Source organism: Monodelphis domestica, chromosome 3, assembly GCF_027887165.1.
Source record: "Monodelphis domestica isolate mMonDom1 chromosome 3, mMonDom1.pri, whole genome shotgun sequence".
In the NCBI taxonomy this organism is placed as follows: Eukaryota; Metazoa; Chordata; class Mammalia; order Didelphimorphia; family Didelphidae; genus Monodelphis; species Monodelphis domestica.
In genome coordinates, this window is record NC_077229.1 from 55,025,739 (window position 1) to 55,044,504 (window position 18,766).

Sequence of the window (18,766 nt, forward strand, 5' to 3'; positions counted from 1 at the left end):
CTGTACATTTGAATACAATTGGATTAGTTTTGACTGTTTTTGCCAAAAAGACTTGAATAAACTTTCAAGTCTGAAATACTTTTTTTTAATAGGAGATTTAAAATCTTGATTGATGCAGTATCTATTGATTGCCTCAATACCTTTGGAGGGCTGGGGGAGAGAAAATCTTTCTGCATGATACTATCTATTCCATCCTACTATCCAAAAATTCCTTCCTGCTTCTGAACTTCATCTTGTTTCTGGTAGAATTAGGGGCCTTACTGCCCATAATATCAGGCAGGTAATATTCACCATGTCACTTTGAACAAATTCAGCATATTTAATTTCATGTTCCTTTTTTAAAAAATGATAATGTAAAAATGTTTCAATTCTCCTTGAAAACTTTCAAGAGGTAACTTTATGATAAATGTCACTACATTTTATTAATATTTAAGCCCAAGATTAACAGTAATTGTGGTGAAGAAACGAGTGAATGCCAGATTTTTTGCACAGTCTGGAGGAAGACTACAGAATCCTCTTCCTGGGACAGTTATTGATGTAGAAGTTACCAGACCAGAATGGTAAGTTCTAATGAAAAGATGATGACTACACTGGAAATTTAATAAAGTAGAAAGAATCCCTGGAACCTAATTTTGGCTGTTAAATCTTTTTAACATTATTATTTTACTTATTTTTTTACAAACTCACTGTATGTAAATTAACAAATTCACTCTGATTCTTGACATATATCCTTACAGATTACAAGTTAATCTTCATGCCTAATTTGCCCTATTAAACTCAACATAGACCCAATTGTACATTGCTTTATATCTTTCCTTCACTCAGTTAACTAATTTTCTAACTCAAATTCTTAACCCTGTAACACTTCACTTATTCAATGGTCAGATTTCTGAGAGCTTCAGCCATCTAAGTATAGCTGGAGATTGAGAACAAAACTGTTTTTGGGGTAGGGGAACCTCTAGGCAATAAAGCTGTTCAATATATCCTTTTATCCAGAGCCATCCACCTAAACAATTATTTACTAAATATGAAGCAGATTAGAAATAGCCACTGACAGCAGAGGAAGAAGACAACTGCCTCTTCTGATATAAAGGAATAGAGCAATCTATGGTCATTGAGTATACAAATAAAACAACTTATTCAGCAAATATATTAAGTGCCTACTTTGTGCTAAGTATTGTGCTAGGCTATTTAGCAGGAATACAAAGAATGAAAATTAAAAGTCTTTGACCCTTATGTTCAATTAAGAGGAAATTGCATATTCTCAGGTAAGAGCCCTCCCACCTTGTATACAATATATTATAAAGTATCTAAAGGGTCAGTTCAACAAACATTCTAATATTCCAAGATTCGTCACAAAAGAGACTAAGATAGGTTCTAACCAACCCTGAACACTAATAGAAGCAGTTAGACAATTAAGGACTCATGACCAAACCTGCTAGCCCGAAGCCTTGAAGTCTGGTCTAACGGACATCAATCTACAGCTACAATATAGTTGATGGGAAATTAACAACTATAGTTGGCTAAAATAATTTATGCTCATATCAATCTAATTATTTAAAAGTTAAATTATATTTAGGGGTGGGGGAAGTGCATATGCAATTCAGAAAGATGTATTAGAATTAAATGAATTTTCCAGATAACTAAAGCTTAGGTTTTTAAGCATTAAAACTTAAGATGATATGTGTTCTATTTCTTTATAGTCAATTATTATACATGGCAATGGTACATAATCCAATATCCCAAAATTACTTTTGGGATTTAGTTGGTAACATTTTAACTTCTAGTTTGTCTGTCAGACAAGATGTTAATTTTCAGAAGGGTGGTTCAAAATGGCTTTGGGTGACAAGGTGAAACTTGAAAATACTCTAAGGTAATGCATTTCTTCTTGTGGGTAAATGCACTTTTAGTTTTTCACAAGTTGCATTTGTGCTTCTGTTTTTAAAATTGACAGACATTACAGAAAGCATCATTATCATGTTCTAACAGTTAACATAAATTTCTTAGTACAGTACTTGAAATGACATTAGAATATAGTGTCTTGTCCTGAAGCCCTATAACCAAAAGTGCACAAAGTATTTCATTTCATTGACTTTAAGCATCTCCATTTTATCAGATTTTTCTTGAAACTTTTTGTTCATTTAACAAACTTAAGTTACTTGAAATGCATTTTTCATGTTAGAAAAGATCAAATCAGTTATCATTGTAAAACACTTTGCAAAACTTTATATAAATGCTTGAAGATTATTATGAATTGCTTTTGCCTAAGTGATACTTCTCTTTTTCAGTTCTTTAAATTTAGCAATACATCTATGGGTCTTATAATTGCAGGTATGACTTTTTTATTGTGAGCCAGGCTGTGAGAAGTGGTAGTGTTTCTCCTACACATTATAATGTAATCTATGACAACAGTGGCCTGAAACCAGACCATATACAACGATTAACTTACAAACTCTGCCATGTGTATTATAACTGGCCAGTAAGTATTTTCAATATGGACATTTTTTTTTAAATTGGTGATTACTATTTTAAAATTTTCAGTCTATATTAGCTTGTATTCATTTAACACTGGCAGTATTTATAGCCTCACCAGTAAACTTTATTTCAAATAACTTTTTTTCCCTCTCTCCTCCTCTAAAGGGTGTCATTCGAGTTCCAGCTCCTTGCCAGTATGCTCACAAACTGGCTTTCCTTGTTGGCCAAAGTATTCACAAAGAACCTAATCTGTCACTGTCAAATCGTCTTTATTACCTCTGAACTGTAGAAGAACACAGAAAGTAGTCTGAAAGACTAGCTTCATAGATTTTTTTTTCCTCTTTTGCAAATGGAGCTTTCGGAAGTCTTCCTAGATGCAGCATTTTCCCCCCTTGACAATTGTAACATGGAAAGGGAGTTAAGAAATGTGAGTTCTATTGCCAACACTGCTATTGACTCATTGTGTGACTATGCAAGTGACTCATTTTACTGATGGGGAAACTGAAAGAAGAACATTTATCTTGCTTTTTACCTCTCTCAAGGATGTTGTAGTGGTTTCGTGATAAAATGTAGATACGGCACTTGAAGCACCAAAAAAAAAAAAAGGCTATTTGGGAAAATGGGCATTACTCATGTTGAATTACTTCTGGAAACGAGTGTGACATAATTGTAAATTACATAGTTTTTTTTTAAATTGATATTAGGAATGCCGATATTGTGGGGCAGTTTTATTTTGGTTTTATAACCTCCTTTATTTTAAAGATATAATTTGCCATTTAAAGATAAAAGCTATAACAAGATGGGGAGAAGCTAGGAAGAGCAAACTGACATTTTAAAGTTGGAAGCTTCTAGTGACAGAAACAGTTTGGTGCCTTCCCACCAAGGAAATAAATCAAGGGCTAATATTGGCATAATTCATGTTTTTTTCCCATCATCCTAAGTAAGTGTTGTTGAAGATTTTGAAATGTGACATTCTGTTAGCTATATTATGTTCTGACACAATATTGTAAGCAGAAGAGAACATTACAAATCTATTTAGTTGAATTCAAACTTGTTTTAAAATTGAAAAGTTACATGCATTACTTATTTTCTCTGGGTTTACACTGAAATATTCTGCTCAATAGTTTAGAGAATTTTCCGTGTCCTAATTTTCCCTTACTACTTAGCCTTAGGATGGGCTGTATAAGAAAAAAACTAAGAATGAGAGCATCTATCCAAAAGAGATAAATTCACGTTATACTTATATATCCACCTGAAGAAAAGTTAGAGGGAAGGAACAGACAGCAATTATAATTTTATATGTCATCAAGGTGAAGTGAGATGTGGTTTTTCTTTAGTTGGTGATTTGACTTAGACCAAAAATTATAAAACTATCTTCTTGAAGGGAGCAGACAAAAGAATAGTTAGTGGCTACTTATATTTTAAAAATTAGTGCATATTGAAAACCCACAACTGTTCTCTTAAAACATCTGCAAATGCAATATTTCAGCATTGTCATTCAACATGGACAGCAACATAAAGGTAGCAACAGACTAAATTTAAAGTGATGTAGTTTGTTTTAAAGTATATATGTTACTATTATATTTGCATCTTGTTGTGTTATTTTATACTTTCTGAACCTGTTAGAAAGTTTTATTTTAAAATTCTCAAAGCCAGTCTCAGTCAGCAACACTTTTTTTGGGCTGCTTGCTCTTGTCTAATTTCCTTCCCTTTAAGAATTTTGTAAATGAAAAGAAAAGGCAGTAGTAGTTTGTAAAACTCTAGAAGGAAAATTGATGGCCCAAAGCCCCAGGTGTAAAAGATGCTCAAATTTATCACAATATTAGAAAGAGTACATTTGTGAGAGAAACTTAACTTGCTAATTGTCATCAAGGGATGTAGTAAGTTCTGTCAGCTTGTAAGCTCCAACAGAGCAGGAACTGTGTCTTAATTACTTTTGTTTCTCCCCCAGCACCTGCACAGTGCTTTGAACATAGTAGGCGCTTAATAAATGGTTGTTGAATGAATTTTGTCTGTTTAACTTTATCCATTTATACAAATGAGCTAAATATTCACATCGGCAATTACAAACCCTTATTCCTTTTAAATAAAGACCACCTACGATTCTTAAAGTGGGTAAAAACTTGTTTTGTGGAAAGGTTATTTTTTAAAATAGTTTTATTACTTTATTTTTTTCCAATTTAAACATTATTTTATTTGGTTATTTTCAAACAATATTCCTTGGAAAAAAGATCCTTTTCTTATCCTCCCCCCCTCCTACTGCCCCTCCCCTAGCCAACACACGATTCCACTGGGTATCACATGTGTCCTTGCTTCAAACCCATTTCCATGTTGTTGGTATTTGTATTAGGGTGTTCATTTAGAGTCTCTCCTCATTCCTGTCCCTTCCACCCGGTTATTTTTTTAAAAGTTGGTTTAAATATATACTTGTCTATGCAACTGAGTTTCCCCAAAATATTCTAAAATAGTTGCCTGGACAAAACTACGTACAGCAAGTGAAATTGCTCTCACTGGCCAAAATCCTGGTTTTACATACTATTATTTTGTTCAGGCATAGGCAAATATTTGTGGCAGGCCTGGGCCAGCTATTCAACCTACCACTTAGGAAACTTTGTTTTCCTTTGTGTGCAAGGTTTCTATAAATTTCACCGTGTTCATATTGCAGCCAGCTTCAGGAAAGTTTGTCATCTTAAATATTGTAATAACAAACAATAGCTGACATCACTTTCAAAGAACTTTGCGTATGTGATCTTGTAATCCAATGGAGGTTGTTCTCTTCCCCATTTCACAGATGGGGAAATTGAGGCTGTCAGCCTAAAGTTGTGCAGAATCAAACTCAAGTCTTCCTAACTCAAGCTGGCAATATTCTTTATGCCACCAGATGCTACTATTCTGTAGGTGTTGTCCTTGAGTATAGCATGTGTGAAGACCATAGCTAGTTGCCTTGGAGTAACTGAAAAACTGATAACTGTGAAGCCATGTTGGGAATGAACCTTTCTCAATATAGGTTTAAAGTAGGACCACTTGCTGGGTCAGGAAAGTTCTGAGTTTAGATTCTACCTCTGACAAGTTGTTTGATACAGGTGCTTTTAAGGTTATTTCCTTATCTAAAATGAGGATAACTATAGTACCAACATCTTATAAAGACTGCTAACACATACAAAACACTTTGTAGATTATCTGGCTGATCTTAGATGCCAGTTGTATCTATTTTAATCAGTTCCCACACCCTATCCTTTACGTTCCATTAGGCTCGGTGGGGACATGCTTGAGTTCTGTGGTAGAAGATCAAATACCCCTTTATTGGGATGGGGCATCAGAGGACTTGGCAAGGATTTAGCTCTTATGAAGTCCAGTTAAATTTGTCTCTAGGGGACATTTCAGTCATACCCAACTCATGACCCCATTTGGGATTTTCTTTGCAAAAACACTGGAGTGGTTTGCCATTTCCTCCAGGAACTGGAGCAAAACAAGGTTAAGTGACTTGCCTACGGTCATGCAGCTAGTAAGTTTATGGCCAGATTTGAATTAGAGGAGATAAATCTAATTGATTTCTAGACCAGTTTCCTATCCAGTGTGCCCTCTGGGTGATATTTATAGAGCAGCTAATAGGCCTTAGTGCTAGAATTAAGTCAGTATCCTGTATTGATATATGCAGTGGGTGCTTAGTAAATGTGAAATAGTGCTTATATTTATATACACCTAAGTCCTTAAGGTAGCCTCTGTCCAGTAGAAAAATTACTTTAAAAACACCAAAATAACATGGTTAGATATCTCTTCAAATCTGTGAAACCCAACTCTTGTGTAGTTTAGTTTGTTCAATCATGTATATCTTGACTATGATTCCACTGGGGTTTTCTTAACAAAGATACTGGAGTGGTTGGCCATTTTCTTCCCCAGCTCATTTACAGATACGGATATGGAGGCAAACAGGGTTAAGTGATTTGCCCAGGTCATAGCTAGTGAATGTCTGAGGCTAAATTTGAACTCGATAGATGAGTTGTCCTGATTCAGCCCTAGCTAGCACTCTACCTGGCTGTAGTTTGGTTACACAGAATAAACTGCATCCTAAAATATATTTTTTTATTTAGATGAACTGTACACATGAAAACAAAACCATGCTATTTTAAATATTTTAGCCAGTAAATGATTTTTTTACATTTAGCACAATAATACTTTCACAAAACCTTTCAATGGAGTTCTTAAGACACACTGGGAGGAACATGGATTATTTGTTCACTGTTTTCATGCAGTACAAAAAAATTGCAAATGGATAAGAATTACAAAATAACTCTTAATCTGCCAGTAGATTATATTTTTTGAGGGGACAGGGTTTTTTACATAAATTTTTTTTGCCATTACATGTAACAAATTTCCACATAAGTTTTTCCAAGTTATATAGTCTAAAATTATCTCTTTTCCCTCCTGTAGCTGGCAAACAATTCAATCTGGGTTATTACATGTATTATCACACAAAACATTTCCATATTGCTAATTTTTGAAAGTGAATGATCTTATAAAACCAAAATGGGGACAGTATTAAGAGCAGATCATGGTCAGAGTAATCTGAAGGTGCCCAAATGTTATGTGCTAAGGCAGGGGTCCCCAAACTACAGCCCATGGGCCACATGTGGCCCCCTGAGGCCATTTATCCAGCCCCCACTGCACTTCTGAAAGGGGCACCTCTTATATTGGTGGTCAGTGAGAGGAGCACTATGTGGTGATGCCACAAAGCACGGTGTCACTCACGCACAGTACTTCTGGTGACATAATCCTTTGTGTGGCACCTTATTCTGAGAGGCGCTGTGCAAAGGCTTATGTGGCTGCACAATGGAAGACAACAGCATGGTGAGCGGTGATCTGGGGAAGGGGAATCCACACTGTGTATACTGCTGCCTGGTATAGTGGTGGCGGTGATGGGTCTGTGTAAGGTGTGACAGGCCCATCACAGCCAGCGCTATAGCCTCCACTATCCTAGACAGTGGCATACAGATTTGTTCATGGTTTTTTTAATAGTCGGGCCCTCCAATGGTCTGAGGGACAGTGAGCTTGGCCCCCTGTGTAAAAAGTTTAGGGACCTCTTAGGGTCCTTGGGACATAAGGAAGAAAGAACTTTATTTTTTTAAACCCTTACCTTCCATTTTAGAATCAATAATGTGCTTTGGTTAAAAGGCAGAAGAACTGTAAGGGTAGTGGGAATTAAGTAACTTGCCCAGGGCCACACAGCTGAGATGTATCTGAGGTCAAATCTGAACTCAGGACCTCTTGTCTCTAGGACTGGTTCTCAATCCACTGAGCCACTATAGCCCCCAGGAAGATATATCTATTAAAGATGTAAATGCTTGGTTAGCTCATAGTGCCAACAGTCACAGAACTGGCCCTCTCTCTAGTCTTGTAAATAGTATGAGGCTATTAAGGAGGTCTGGGATTTAATAACATTCTACATTAGGATATGGAAAAGACATTTAGCCTCCTGACCTAGAAAGATAGGATTAGGAAAAAAAGTAAATATTACTTTTTGGATGCCAGTGCAAAAAAATATTAGTAGATATATGCTGAATTCAGAAATTTAGACTTTTCTGTATTGTCTGGGCATGATGTAATTTTAGTATGCTTATTCACACTGACAATCATTTGACTAGAGTTATGTAACAGGTAAATTGCATTAAATACTCTGAAATGAGTTCCAAGTCATCCCTTATGGAAGAAATGCACAAAAGACTATATGATAGGAAGCAAGCTCTGCAAACAGCTAATCTGTCCTTAAACTTTTCCAAAATCATATTTTAGAAAATCAGAGTAGCCAATTGGCAGCAATAACTTGGTAGGGAGGATTCACTATTCTTTACTAGATACAATTATAAAATTGCCCTCATTTGTTTTGACTTGGTAGGTTTAGAATACAGATGTGTGTCCATATCTGAAGAATACTAGCTAGTTAGTAAAAAGTTTTTTGCTTAATACAATGTGGTGATTGATCATTTGAATGGGAGAAGGATGTTTTGGTCCTGGTAATTAACTTTTCAGGCAAATTTCATCAACATTCATTTGAGCATTAAGACCTGAGCCTTCCAAAACACTCTCCCACAATTAGGCTTTTTAATAATTACCAGCTGCCAGCATTAATGCATTGTTAGAGCTGTGAAATTATCCAACAATTCAGGAAAGTAATTTGGAATTATAAAAGAAAATTTCCATACTCCTCTTAACACAAAGATTACAGTACTAGGCATATACTTCCAAGGAAGCCAATAAGAAAGTCCCATATACAACAAAATATAGCAACACTTTTTTGGTAGTAAAGGGTTGGAAACAGTAGCCATTGGCAAATTGCTTGAATTGTGGTGTGAGATATGGAACTATTGCTGTAAGAAAATAAATGTGACTAAGAAACAAAACATGAAAAGATATGAATTGATACAAAGTGAAATTAAGTATGCAAAAACAGGAAGAGAATATACAACAATGATTACAATAGTTAAAGTGGAAAGATGTACAGGACATGAAAATGAAATATGAAATTTTAATGACCAAAGTTAGCCCCCAAAAGAAATGTCACTTTTCCTCTTTGCAGAGGTGAAATGCCATGTCCTTGGAACACTGCATATAACATCATACTTTTTTTTTTAAATCCTTACCTTCCTTCTTGGAGTCAATACTGTGTATTGGCTCCAAGGCAGAAGAGTGGTAAGGGCTAGGCAATGGGGGTCAAGTGACATGCCCAGGATCAAACAGCTGGGAAGTGTCTGAGGCCAGATTTGAACCTAGGACTTCCTGTCTCTAGGCCTGGCTCTCAGTCCACTGAGCTACCAGCTGTCCCCTATCATACTTTTTTAATATGTTGATTTTGCTGAAGTTTTTCCCTTCATCTTTTTTCCTCCTTTATTTTAATATCTGAGGGAACTGAAGTATACAGTAAGAAAGTTTAGTTAATATAAAAACAAAAGACATCAATAAATATTTTTTAGATTTATCTAATAAGCTGACAATTACTCATTTGGGATATTGTTACACAGTGCAATTAGAAATAATAAATTTCATCCACCTATTGTGCCTATGGTTTCCAGTCACCAGATAGAAGCTTCCATATGAAGGGAAGCAGTTTAGGTTGTCAGGTGTGTCAAAGAATCCACACTTGCCAGCTGACTTTAATTTTCAGTGTAAGGATTCACCCTATTAAAAAAAAGCAAATACTACAAAACTCGGGCTTGATTTATTGTGGATTGTCTAGATTTAAGGAAGTGATAAAATGTTAATGATGGAGATTAAACTTTAAAAGTTTATGCATTTTTTTTCTCTGCTAGGAGTTGTTAAACCAGCATATTCCTGGGTATAGGACTTTCATTTCAGTCCTGCCTATGGTGCCACTGTTTGGGAAATGAATCTTGAAAGAGGGAGAGAAATAGCGTGAAAATAAAGAAATCTTTGTAGGTGATACCTCCTCTTCTCCCCCATCTTCCCTGCTTCTGTTGATCCCTACCTTTGTTGAACCCAGTAGCTCTAGCATTTCTCTTCCACCATGGCCACAAATTTGTGGAACAACTCCCCAATCTAGATGAATTTAGGATTTAGAAGAGTGACAAAGGATTGAGAAGCAATACCTGGGAATGCAGCTGGAGATTGTCTGGATTTTCTGTAAATCAATGTCATTCTATTCCCTCTGTTAAGAACTGTGATATGTATTGAGAAAGGTTAGAAAACTGCTGAACTAAAAAGCCAACGAATAAATAAAAATAATATTTTTAAGGAAAAAAAGCCATTATCTAATTTAAGAAAATCCAATTACCAGCATAAAATGTTTTAAAAGGTGAATTACACATCAAATGAAATAAAAAGTTATGAGGTAACTCATCCAACTATATGCCAATTAAGTTGATTTAAATGAAACTGACAATTATTTACAAAAATATAAATTGCCCAGAATAAAAAATTAAATATTCAAATTACCTTAGAAAGAAACTGCCTATTTACCCCCCTTAACATCATCATCATAATAGTAACAGTTCCTGGCCATTCTTATTTACAACATTCTTGCAACATTATTTGCAACACAAATATACTATTTCTTCTCTATAGTGAAGAAAATCCTCAATGGATCCTTTCATCTTCACTAAATATCTACCTGTATCTCTTCTTCCCTTTTTAGTCAATCTTGAAAAGGCCATCTCAGATGTCTCTACTTCTCTCTCTTTTTAATCCCTTACAATCTGGTTTCCAACCATTATCATTCTACCAAAACTGCTCTCTCCAAAGTTCTAATGATCTTTTAGTTGCAACTTCTAATGACCTGTTCTCATTTCTCATTCTTCTTGACCTCTCTACAGCCTTTAAAATTCTCAAAATCTTCCCTATTATTCCCTATATTAAAAACTTTAAAACTGTTAAAATCTTCCCTATTACTGTAGAGGGAGATTACTCAGTCTTCCTGGATTCCTCACTCTCTCAAGATACCTAAACAAAATATCAAGATCTGCTAATTTCACCTTGGCAACAACTCTCAAAAAATGCCCCCTTCTTTCTTCTAACACTGCCACCATTTAAATGCCAGCTTCTTATCACCTCAGGCCATGATTTTATCAGTGACTTGCAGGTGGGTCTTTCTGCTTAATGTTTATTGATTATATTTACTTTTTTTTTGACACCACCATTTCTCTGTGCTTTGTGAGAAAATAATATTGGGGGGCAGCTGGGTGGCTCAGGGGATGGCAAGCCAGGCTCAGATGCAGGAGGACCTCAGACACTATCTGTGTGACCCTAGGCAAGTCACTTAATCCCCACTGCCTAGTCCTTACTGATCTTCTGTCTTAGAACCAATACACAATGTTGATTCTAAGATGTAAGTTAAGGGTTAAAAAAGAATGCTCATTTGAGACTATTGAGATTTTATTCTGACTTGGTATTATCCTTTAACTGATTTAAAGAAAACTTGCAAGATGCCCAAAGAAGGGTGTTGACTAGTACCCCAACATCTGTAGGATTACACCCATGTTTCCTTTCTGCTGAGTCTAGTTGTCATGAGTGAGTTAATTCCCCTTATTATATCAGAAATCTCAGGATGTAGCCTATTCTACTTTAAACAATATCTGAGAAAAAGGGGACTCTTCAGGGTTCTAATATTATTGTTAAAATGCTAAATTTGATGATTTCACATTCATCTCCGTGCTTTCTCTGCCTTTACCTATCACTAAGTCAGGATCACTTTGAACTATAAAGGGATGATGTCCATAGGGTGCTCTGAGATCACAGGATTGTACATTTAGATCTGGAAAAGACATTAGAAACCACTTAGTTCAGCATTCATTTAAAGGTAAGGAAACCAAAGCCCAAGGGAGTTAAGTGACCTGACTAAGATTACATAAAGTGAAAACATCTTTATTCAGAAAGAAAGACACTGGAAGGGGCAGAGAATCAATGCAATGGAATTATGTCCCAGGGAAGCTAAAAGTGATTTTCTCAGGTTATCACAGATTTCTTGGATTTGAAATGAGGTACTATTACTCTAAATCCTTTTTAATGTAGGTTGCTAGATGATACAAAAAAAAGCACAGAGTGCTGGGTTTGGAAACAGGAAGAACTGGATTTAAATTCAGCCTCAGATGTATTACCTGTATGACCTTGGAGCAAATCACTTAACCTCTGTTTGCCTCAATTTCCTTAACTGTAAAATGGAAAAAATAAAAGCATCTACCCTCCTGTGGTTGTTGAGGCTCAAATGAGTTAATATTTGTAAAGTTGGTTAGCCCAGTGCCTGACACAGTAGGTTCTATATAAATGTTTCCTTCTCTTCTAATCCCCTCTCCCCAGTGCTCTTTATAAAAAAAAAAAATCTTTGCCATTACCATTGTTGAAATTTGAATCTTAACTTCTCCTTCCTCTCATTTATTATTTAGGGACAGTTGCACTAGAAATAAATTCTTTTTCATAGATGCTACAGTCATAATCTACTATCTAAAAACATATAATATTCTGGCAGAATATGTACATTATGAATATTTATCAGTGTTCTCTCATTAAAATCATCCTATTTTCATGTAATTACCTTCAGAGATCACAATGAAGAAACACATTTATGGAAAAATATAGTCAATGTTATGTATTATACTCATACTCAATAAATGTCCATTAATGAGAATTGTTGAAGGCTTGGGGAGAGAGGATGTATGTGAAAATTTATTTCTTACTTAACTGCTCCATCTGCTGGCAAGATCATATGATATGATTTTGGCAAAGGGGATATCCTTTATAAGAGGTCTAAACAAATACAAATTTTTTTTCTTGCTAATTCAGCAATATATGATCTATCTAGTATAGATAGTTGGTTCAACATATATTAAGAACTACATTGTATTCAGAGATGTACAGCAAATACAAGAACTCAAAAGGCATATTAGTTGGAGCTATTTAGTCTAGGGACGAGTATTATTCAATAGATCTCAAGAGTACTACTGTTTTACAACACATTATATAAGTAAATAGTAATGGTACACATTCATATTGCATTTTACAGTTTATAAGATTTTTCACCTTACAACTTTTGTGATGTAGGTCCTAAAAGCCAAGGGGTCTTTGAATACATAATCAAAGTATATTAAAGTCAACTGACAAAAATTACAATTATGCCAAAAATATTCAACTGCACTATCAGAGAATGCTATTAGGAGAGACCTTATCTGTTTGGATTCAATGTTGAGACAAAATGAAGCACTTGTAGATCACCAGTTAACAAATGGCGGTTTACTTAACTAACATTAAAAGGATATTCAACAAGGATACAGTAGCATTTAACTTGGGTAGAAAGGGCACATTTCCCTTCCCCATATGGAAAGGGACAGTAGGGGAAAGGGTGGTGACCTGTGAAATCTGAGGACATCTGCCAAATCTGAAGGGCTCCTAACCTCAAGCAGGTGTGCCTTGGGTGATCAGTAAACAATGCCAATATGGCCAGAGATTACCTGGAAGCTGGGTCAAGGGAGGCCCAATTTGAGTCTTGCTCCATCCCCCGGCCAATCAACTCTGAGCTTTGTCAGCTTTTAAGGAAAAACTAGTTTAAACCATGTTATACGGGAAATGGTGGATATTGAAGTATATCACAATTGCAAATTAAAACAACTGTGAGGTAGCATTTCATACTCATCAGTTGGTAAAAATAACTAAAAGTGCCCTAACTTGATGCTGGCAGAATTGGAGAGAAAAGAGCACAGTACTGCAAAATTTCTGAACCTTTATAGAGGGGCAATTCAAGAATTTCTGGGAACATACCTCAAGAAAATCATCATAAAGAAAAAAAAGGTATCTCTTCAAAAAATATATTATCAGTTTAAAAGAAAACTAGAAACCACAATAATTTCACAATATTTTAACGGACCAACAAAGTAGAAATCTCCTACCACCTGGTGGCCTAATATTGGAAAATAAGGAGAAATAAAATATAACCAACCACGTAAATCAGATGGCCTCATCTACTGTTGTACAAACTTTAACTGCTTATTTTCCTTGGATAACAATTGCAGTCTAATCTAGAATGGTCACCTCAACCCTAGAGTTCTGTCTAAAAGGATTTCTTGCACAACTATAAAAGTATTTGGTTACCTCCCCTTCTCTTCATACCTTTAAACAGAATGTTTTCTCATTTTTCTAATACTCTGCCAAGTGTATGGCAAATATTATCCCAGTATCCCCTATTTTCTCCCTTGAATGATTCTCCTTTTCTCTATTCTTCCCTCTCCTGTGAAAGGCTTTACTCATTTATTCTAAGTTTCCCCAAAATGATAATTTGGCTGTGTATTCTACAGGTGTCTGAAAAGTTATAAAAATCTAAATCTGTTCTCTAGCTAAATCTATCTGTCATTTCCTAACCATGTTAAACTAGCTCTTTGCTTGAGGCCATTTACTGAGGGCTCCCCTTTTTTTTAAACCCTTACCTTCCTTCTTGGAGTCAATACTGTGTTTTGGCTCCAAGGCAGAAGAGTGGTAAGGGCTAGGCAATGGGGGTCAAGTGACTTGCCCAGGGTCACACAGCTGGGGAGTGTCTGAGGCCAGATTTGAACCTAGGACCTCCCGTCTCTAGGCCTGGCTCTCAATACAATGAGCTACCCAGCTGTCCCCGGCTCCCTTTCTTCTTCCTCTCTAAATGCCTAAATGATCCATTCCATCCCATCTTCTCCAACAAATTGTCTCCTCTTTCATTTGTCTTTAATCTTTCACTAATGACTATTTCCCTGCTGCCTACAAACATGCCTATGTCTCCTCTATCCTCAAAAAAATCCTGACTTGGTCCATCCATCCCTACTAGGTACCTTCCCATATTTCTACTCCTTTTTGTACTGAAACTCCCTCTGAAGGGTGTCTATAATAGGTGTGATAGAGGCTGGCACTAGAGAAAAAGTGCCAGACTGAAGAATATATGAAATTGATCACCTCAAGGGGGGGAGGGGCCCAGGAGGGGAATCCTGAGGAGAGAAGACTCTTTCTGGGAGAGCAGTGAGGGTCTCTCAGTCTTGAGACATCGAAGAGAGAAGTTGGGAAAAAGACTTTCTCCTGAGGGTTACCCACTTTTCCTGCTGGTGACTGGAAATCTTTCCCCCCCAACACTTCCCATTTGAAGGGACTTTCTGAAGAGAAACCTGAGCCGACTTTACCTCAGCTCCTGTTACCCAGGGGTGAGTCAACCTGACTTTCTCTCAGGGGGCTCAGGCTGTCGAGGCCTGAATCCACCCCCCAACTCAAGGAGGGAGGGGAAAGGGTTTAGATAGAGACAGGGACTCCCTTTCCCCACTTTCCTTTTCCCATTCTTCCCTGCCCATTCTTCCTTCTGTATTATCTGATTGAGTTAACATTAAAGTTATCTGTTCCCCAAGCTGAATGTGAGTGAATGGATCAAGGGGAGACCTTTTGGTCTCGAGTAGTGAAGGGGGGACAAGAGAGACAAGAGTGAATTGGGGAGGGCAGCTTTAGCTAAGGAGGGAAGGCAGAAGGGGGGAAATCTTCAAACCCCCTCTCCTCTCTCTGAGCCAACCTGTTACATCTGCTGTCTCCCCTGAACCCTGCTTTGTGAAAAGGGCGTTTTCCTCTCTTTCCCCCTTCTCATACTGAAAGTCCAAACCTTCCCTTGGGGCACAAAAACTTCCCTTTTATTTTTTAAAACAGTTGGCACCCCAGATTTAAAAGGACCCCATTTAAAAAATAATAACCTTTAGTGACTGTCACCAACTGCAATCAACTGTCAGTTGTCAATTACAAACTCCTGAGGTGAGCAGCCTTTGTCACTGACTCTGCCTAGTGTGGGGGGGAGGGGGGGAGACCAAGTCAGTTACCAACTGCCACTCTGGTCAGTTACAAAACTGAGAGTCTATTATAAAAGGGAAACTGTTCTATCTAGCTAGAAGTAAAGCTTGTGGGGACAACAACCATTTTCTAACTGTTAACTCCTGGCAGTCAGAGGCTAGAAAAGATCTATTGAGAAACACGTTACAACTAATACTTTGGTCAACTGTGCTAGGAATAATTGCCATTTACTGGGGCTACTGTATCATTTATAATGCAGTGGCAGGTATGATAGACAATGTTCTGGGGACATTAACCAATATGACTATGAGATGGACACAGTTGCCAATGAATTATCTAGATGTGAATTCCTCTAGCAAATCATACTCCAAGTCTATGTTGTGTTTTTGGTAGTGACTAACATCTTAAAGAATATCAAAGCTGGTGCCAACCTGATCTTCCCAAAGAAAACTGTACATGCTCTAGTCATTGATAATAGATTTGCAGACATTGTTTGATCAGATCCCTATTTTAACTGAGATATGCCAGGATCATATGCAGAGAAAACAAAGCATGGGTAAGGGAACCGACAAGGAGACTGGGGACTTGATGAGATAGAGTAATAAGGACGATGTAGTTACTAATACTAATACTGGGACACCATTAGGTGCAGTAGGGGGAAATGACTGTGCCAATAACATATAGGCACCAACTAATGCATCTGCTAACAATCTTGCAAATGCATCAAAGGCTCAAAAGATTATGCCTTTGCGTGATGTAGCTAAGGTCACTGATAACTCTGGCATTTAACATGCAAAGGTTCATAAGTCATTCACCACCCATGACTTAGAGTCTTTACGTAAACGTATGCCTAAATTTTTATTAGAGCTGCATCTTGCAATTGTAAAAAAATTGACTTGAACTCTGGACTTCAACCCCCAAAAGCCTTTGCTTCACTTCCTCAGAATGCTTTGTAATCTCACTTGGGCCGAGATGGAGAAGGGATTTAAGCTGATTGCAAAGGCTTTTGAGTCTCTTTTTGGACTTCTGTTTTGGAGCAGAGGCGTCTCTTCCATGATGTAAGGTTATCTTGTCTAGGCCTCTGGCCTAGGCGCATGTTTTTTCTTACTTGTATATTCTTAAATCCTTAATCTTTAATAAACCTCATAAAATATAATACTCCTTGCAGAGAGAAACTAATTTCTACTTGCCTCAGTCTCCCCTAAATTTTAATCTTTATACAATTAAAGAACTGAAAGAGCATTTCACCTATATGAACCAGATTTTGAGGATGTAGAAATTCTTTTATCTGAACTTTTTACACCCAAGGAACATAAAAATTTTATTGAGTAAGCTAGAAAAGATTCTTCACTCATGAGCTGGCCAGAAGTTTTTGAAGATCTGGATTTTCCTAATCCAAGATCAATGGCTTATCTATGAAAATGCTGTGAGGATCTATTGCAGGGAATGAAGCAATTGTCAGAAAGATCCAACGCATGGGGAAAATTTGACAGATTATCCCAGGAAAAAAATGAACACCAAGTACATTTATTGATCGCCTTATTGAAAAAAACTAAGGGACTGTTAGGTTTTAACCCTAATTCAAAAGAATCGGAAGCACACGCGAGGAGACAATTTCTCAAGGGCTGTGATAAGCACTTGAGGGATTTCTTAAGGAATTATTGCCCTAAGTTTGACACCATCTCAATGAACTTAGAGACACTGCCACCTATCTTCATGATAACAAGGTAGATCAAAGAAAGAGAAAAGAATGATCTAAAGAAAAAGCTCCAAGAGACCTCTGAAATATTTTAAGACAGAAAGAATTAGAGGAGGTTAAGAACCGGGCTACAATTAAGACATTTAATAGACAAACCACACATAGACAGACACCCGAAGGTCAATAGAAGGTGCAAAGAGATACTAGGACGTGCTTTTTGTGTTCTCGTCAGGGACACATAGTAAGAAACTGCCTGATGAAACATCACTATGAACAGGTGAAAAATAAGAGAGAAGGGAAAAGTCAAAATGCATATTATCAGGGAAAAGTATATAATAACAAAAACTATGGAAGACAGGACTCTAATAGCAAGCAGTGTTGCTCTCACTGCAGACTTAGAGGACAGGATACCCCAGACCTGAAACCCATGGAAGCAGCAATAGCTTCTGGAGCAAAACCCCATTATTCAGAAGTTTTAGTGAGGAATAAGCATTATACCACATGATGCCAGGCCCTAGCATTATCTAGTAAAAAAAGAGATGAATTTGGGAGGCACCCCAGGGAGGAAACATGAGGGCATAAGCATAAAGTGCATAAAGGGAGATGGTAAAAAGGAAAATGAAAACTTTAAAATTTTAGTGGTGGAGAAACAGATAGTTGGGCAAGATGCCAAGGGAAGCAACTTAAGTACAAAACAAAAGTCTAGAATTGAGGTGGAAAATGAAATTGCACAGGAAATAGCAGACATGAAATATAATATTTATGGTTCACAACACATGGGTACACAAAACTGCATGGAGAAAAGCAAGGAAACAGATTAAAACCTTTTTTGGAAAAGTTTTTAGCTTGCAGAATGGATCTAGACAGTGGAAAATCAAATGGGGCTAGCAAATCTTTCAAACAGCACCTTAAGTATCCAGAACATTCTGACAAGATAGCCAAACGAGACATTGTAGCTGGTACATTTTTACATCTAAGAGGGGAAAGAAAGGAAAATGAGGGGAGAACTAACTTAAATCCAAAATTCAAAGACTTTTACCCACAAAATCCTATAACACTCAAAGATACCAATCCTGGGGATGGGTTTAGCACAGATCAATATCAAACTTCCAATGACTTTATATTCCCTGAACCAGAGATTGCAAAATAATGTGAGAGAGTGGGAATAGAAGAGTTTTTGATAGTGAAACCTCACCCAAGCAGTTCTCAAACTGAAATTAACACAAACCTTTCCTCTGAGCAATCTGCTAACCTCCACTTTCTTTCTATTCACTCTCAACTCTCTCTACAATGTCTTCCATACTCACC

The 18,766-nt window shown here is 36.8% G+C and overlaps 1 protein-coding gene and 1 long non-coding RNA gene across 5 annotated transcripts in view; one reads left to right on the forward strand and one right to left on the reverse strand.

Moving 5' to 3' along the window:
* LOC100020151 (piwi-like protein 1) overlaps nucleotides 1-4,481 on the forward strand; it is a 46,111-nt gene extending 41,630 nt beyond the window's left edge. For all 4 annotated transcript variants that reach the window (XM_007489626.3, XM_007489627.3, XM_056821919.1 and 1 more), the window contains 3 exons: nucleotides 435-560; nucleotides 2,332-2,479; nucleotides 2,641-4,481. In XM_007489626.3, coding sequence (XP_007489688.1) covers nucleotides 435-560; nucleotides 2,332-2,479; nucleotides 2,641-2,757 — 391 coding nt within the window. In that variant the 3' untranslated portion in view covers nucleotides 2,758-4,481. The remainder of the gene's footprint in view (nucleotides 1-434; nucleotides 561-2,331; nucleotides 2,480-2,640) is intronic.
* The window catches only part of LOC103100030 (uncharacterized), a 72,123-nt gene that overhangs the window by 48,703 nt on the left and 4,654 nt on the right, over nucleotides 1-18,766 (reverse strand). The gene's annotated exons all lie outside the window — the stretch shown is intronic.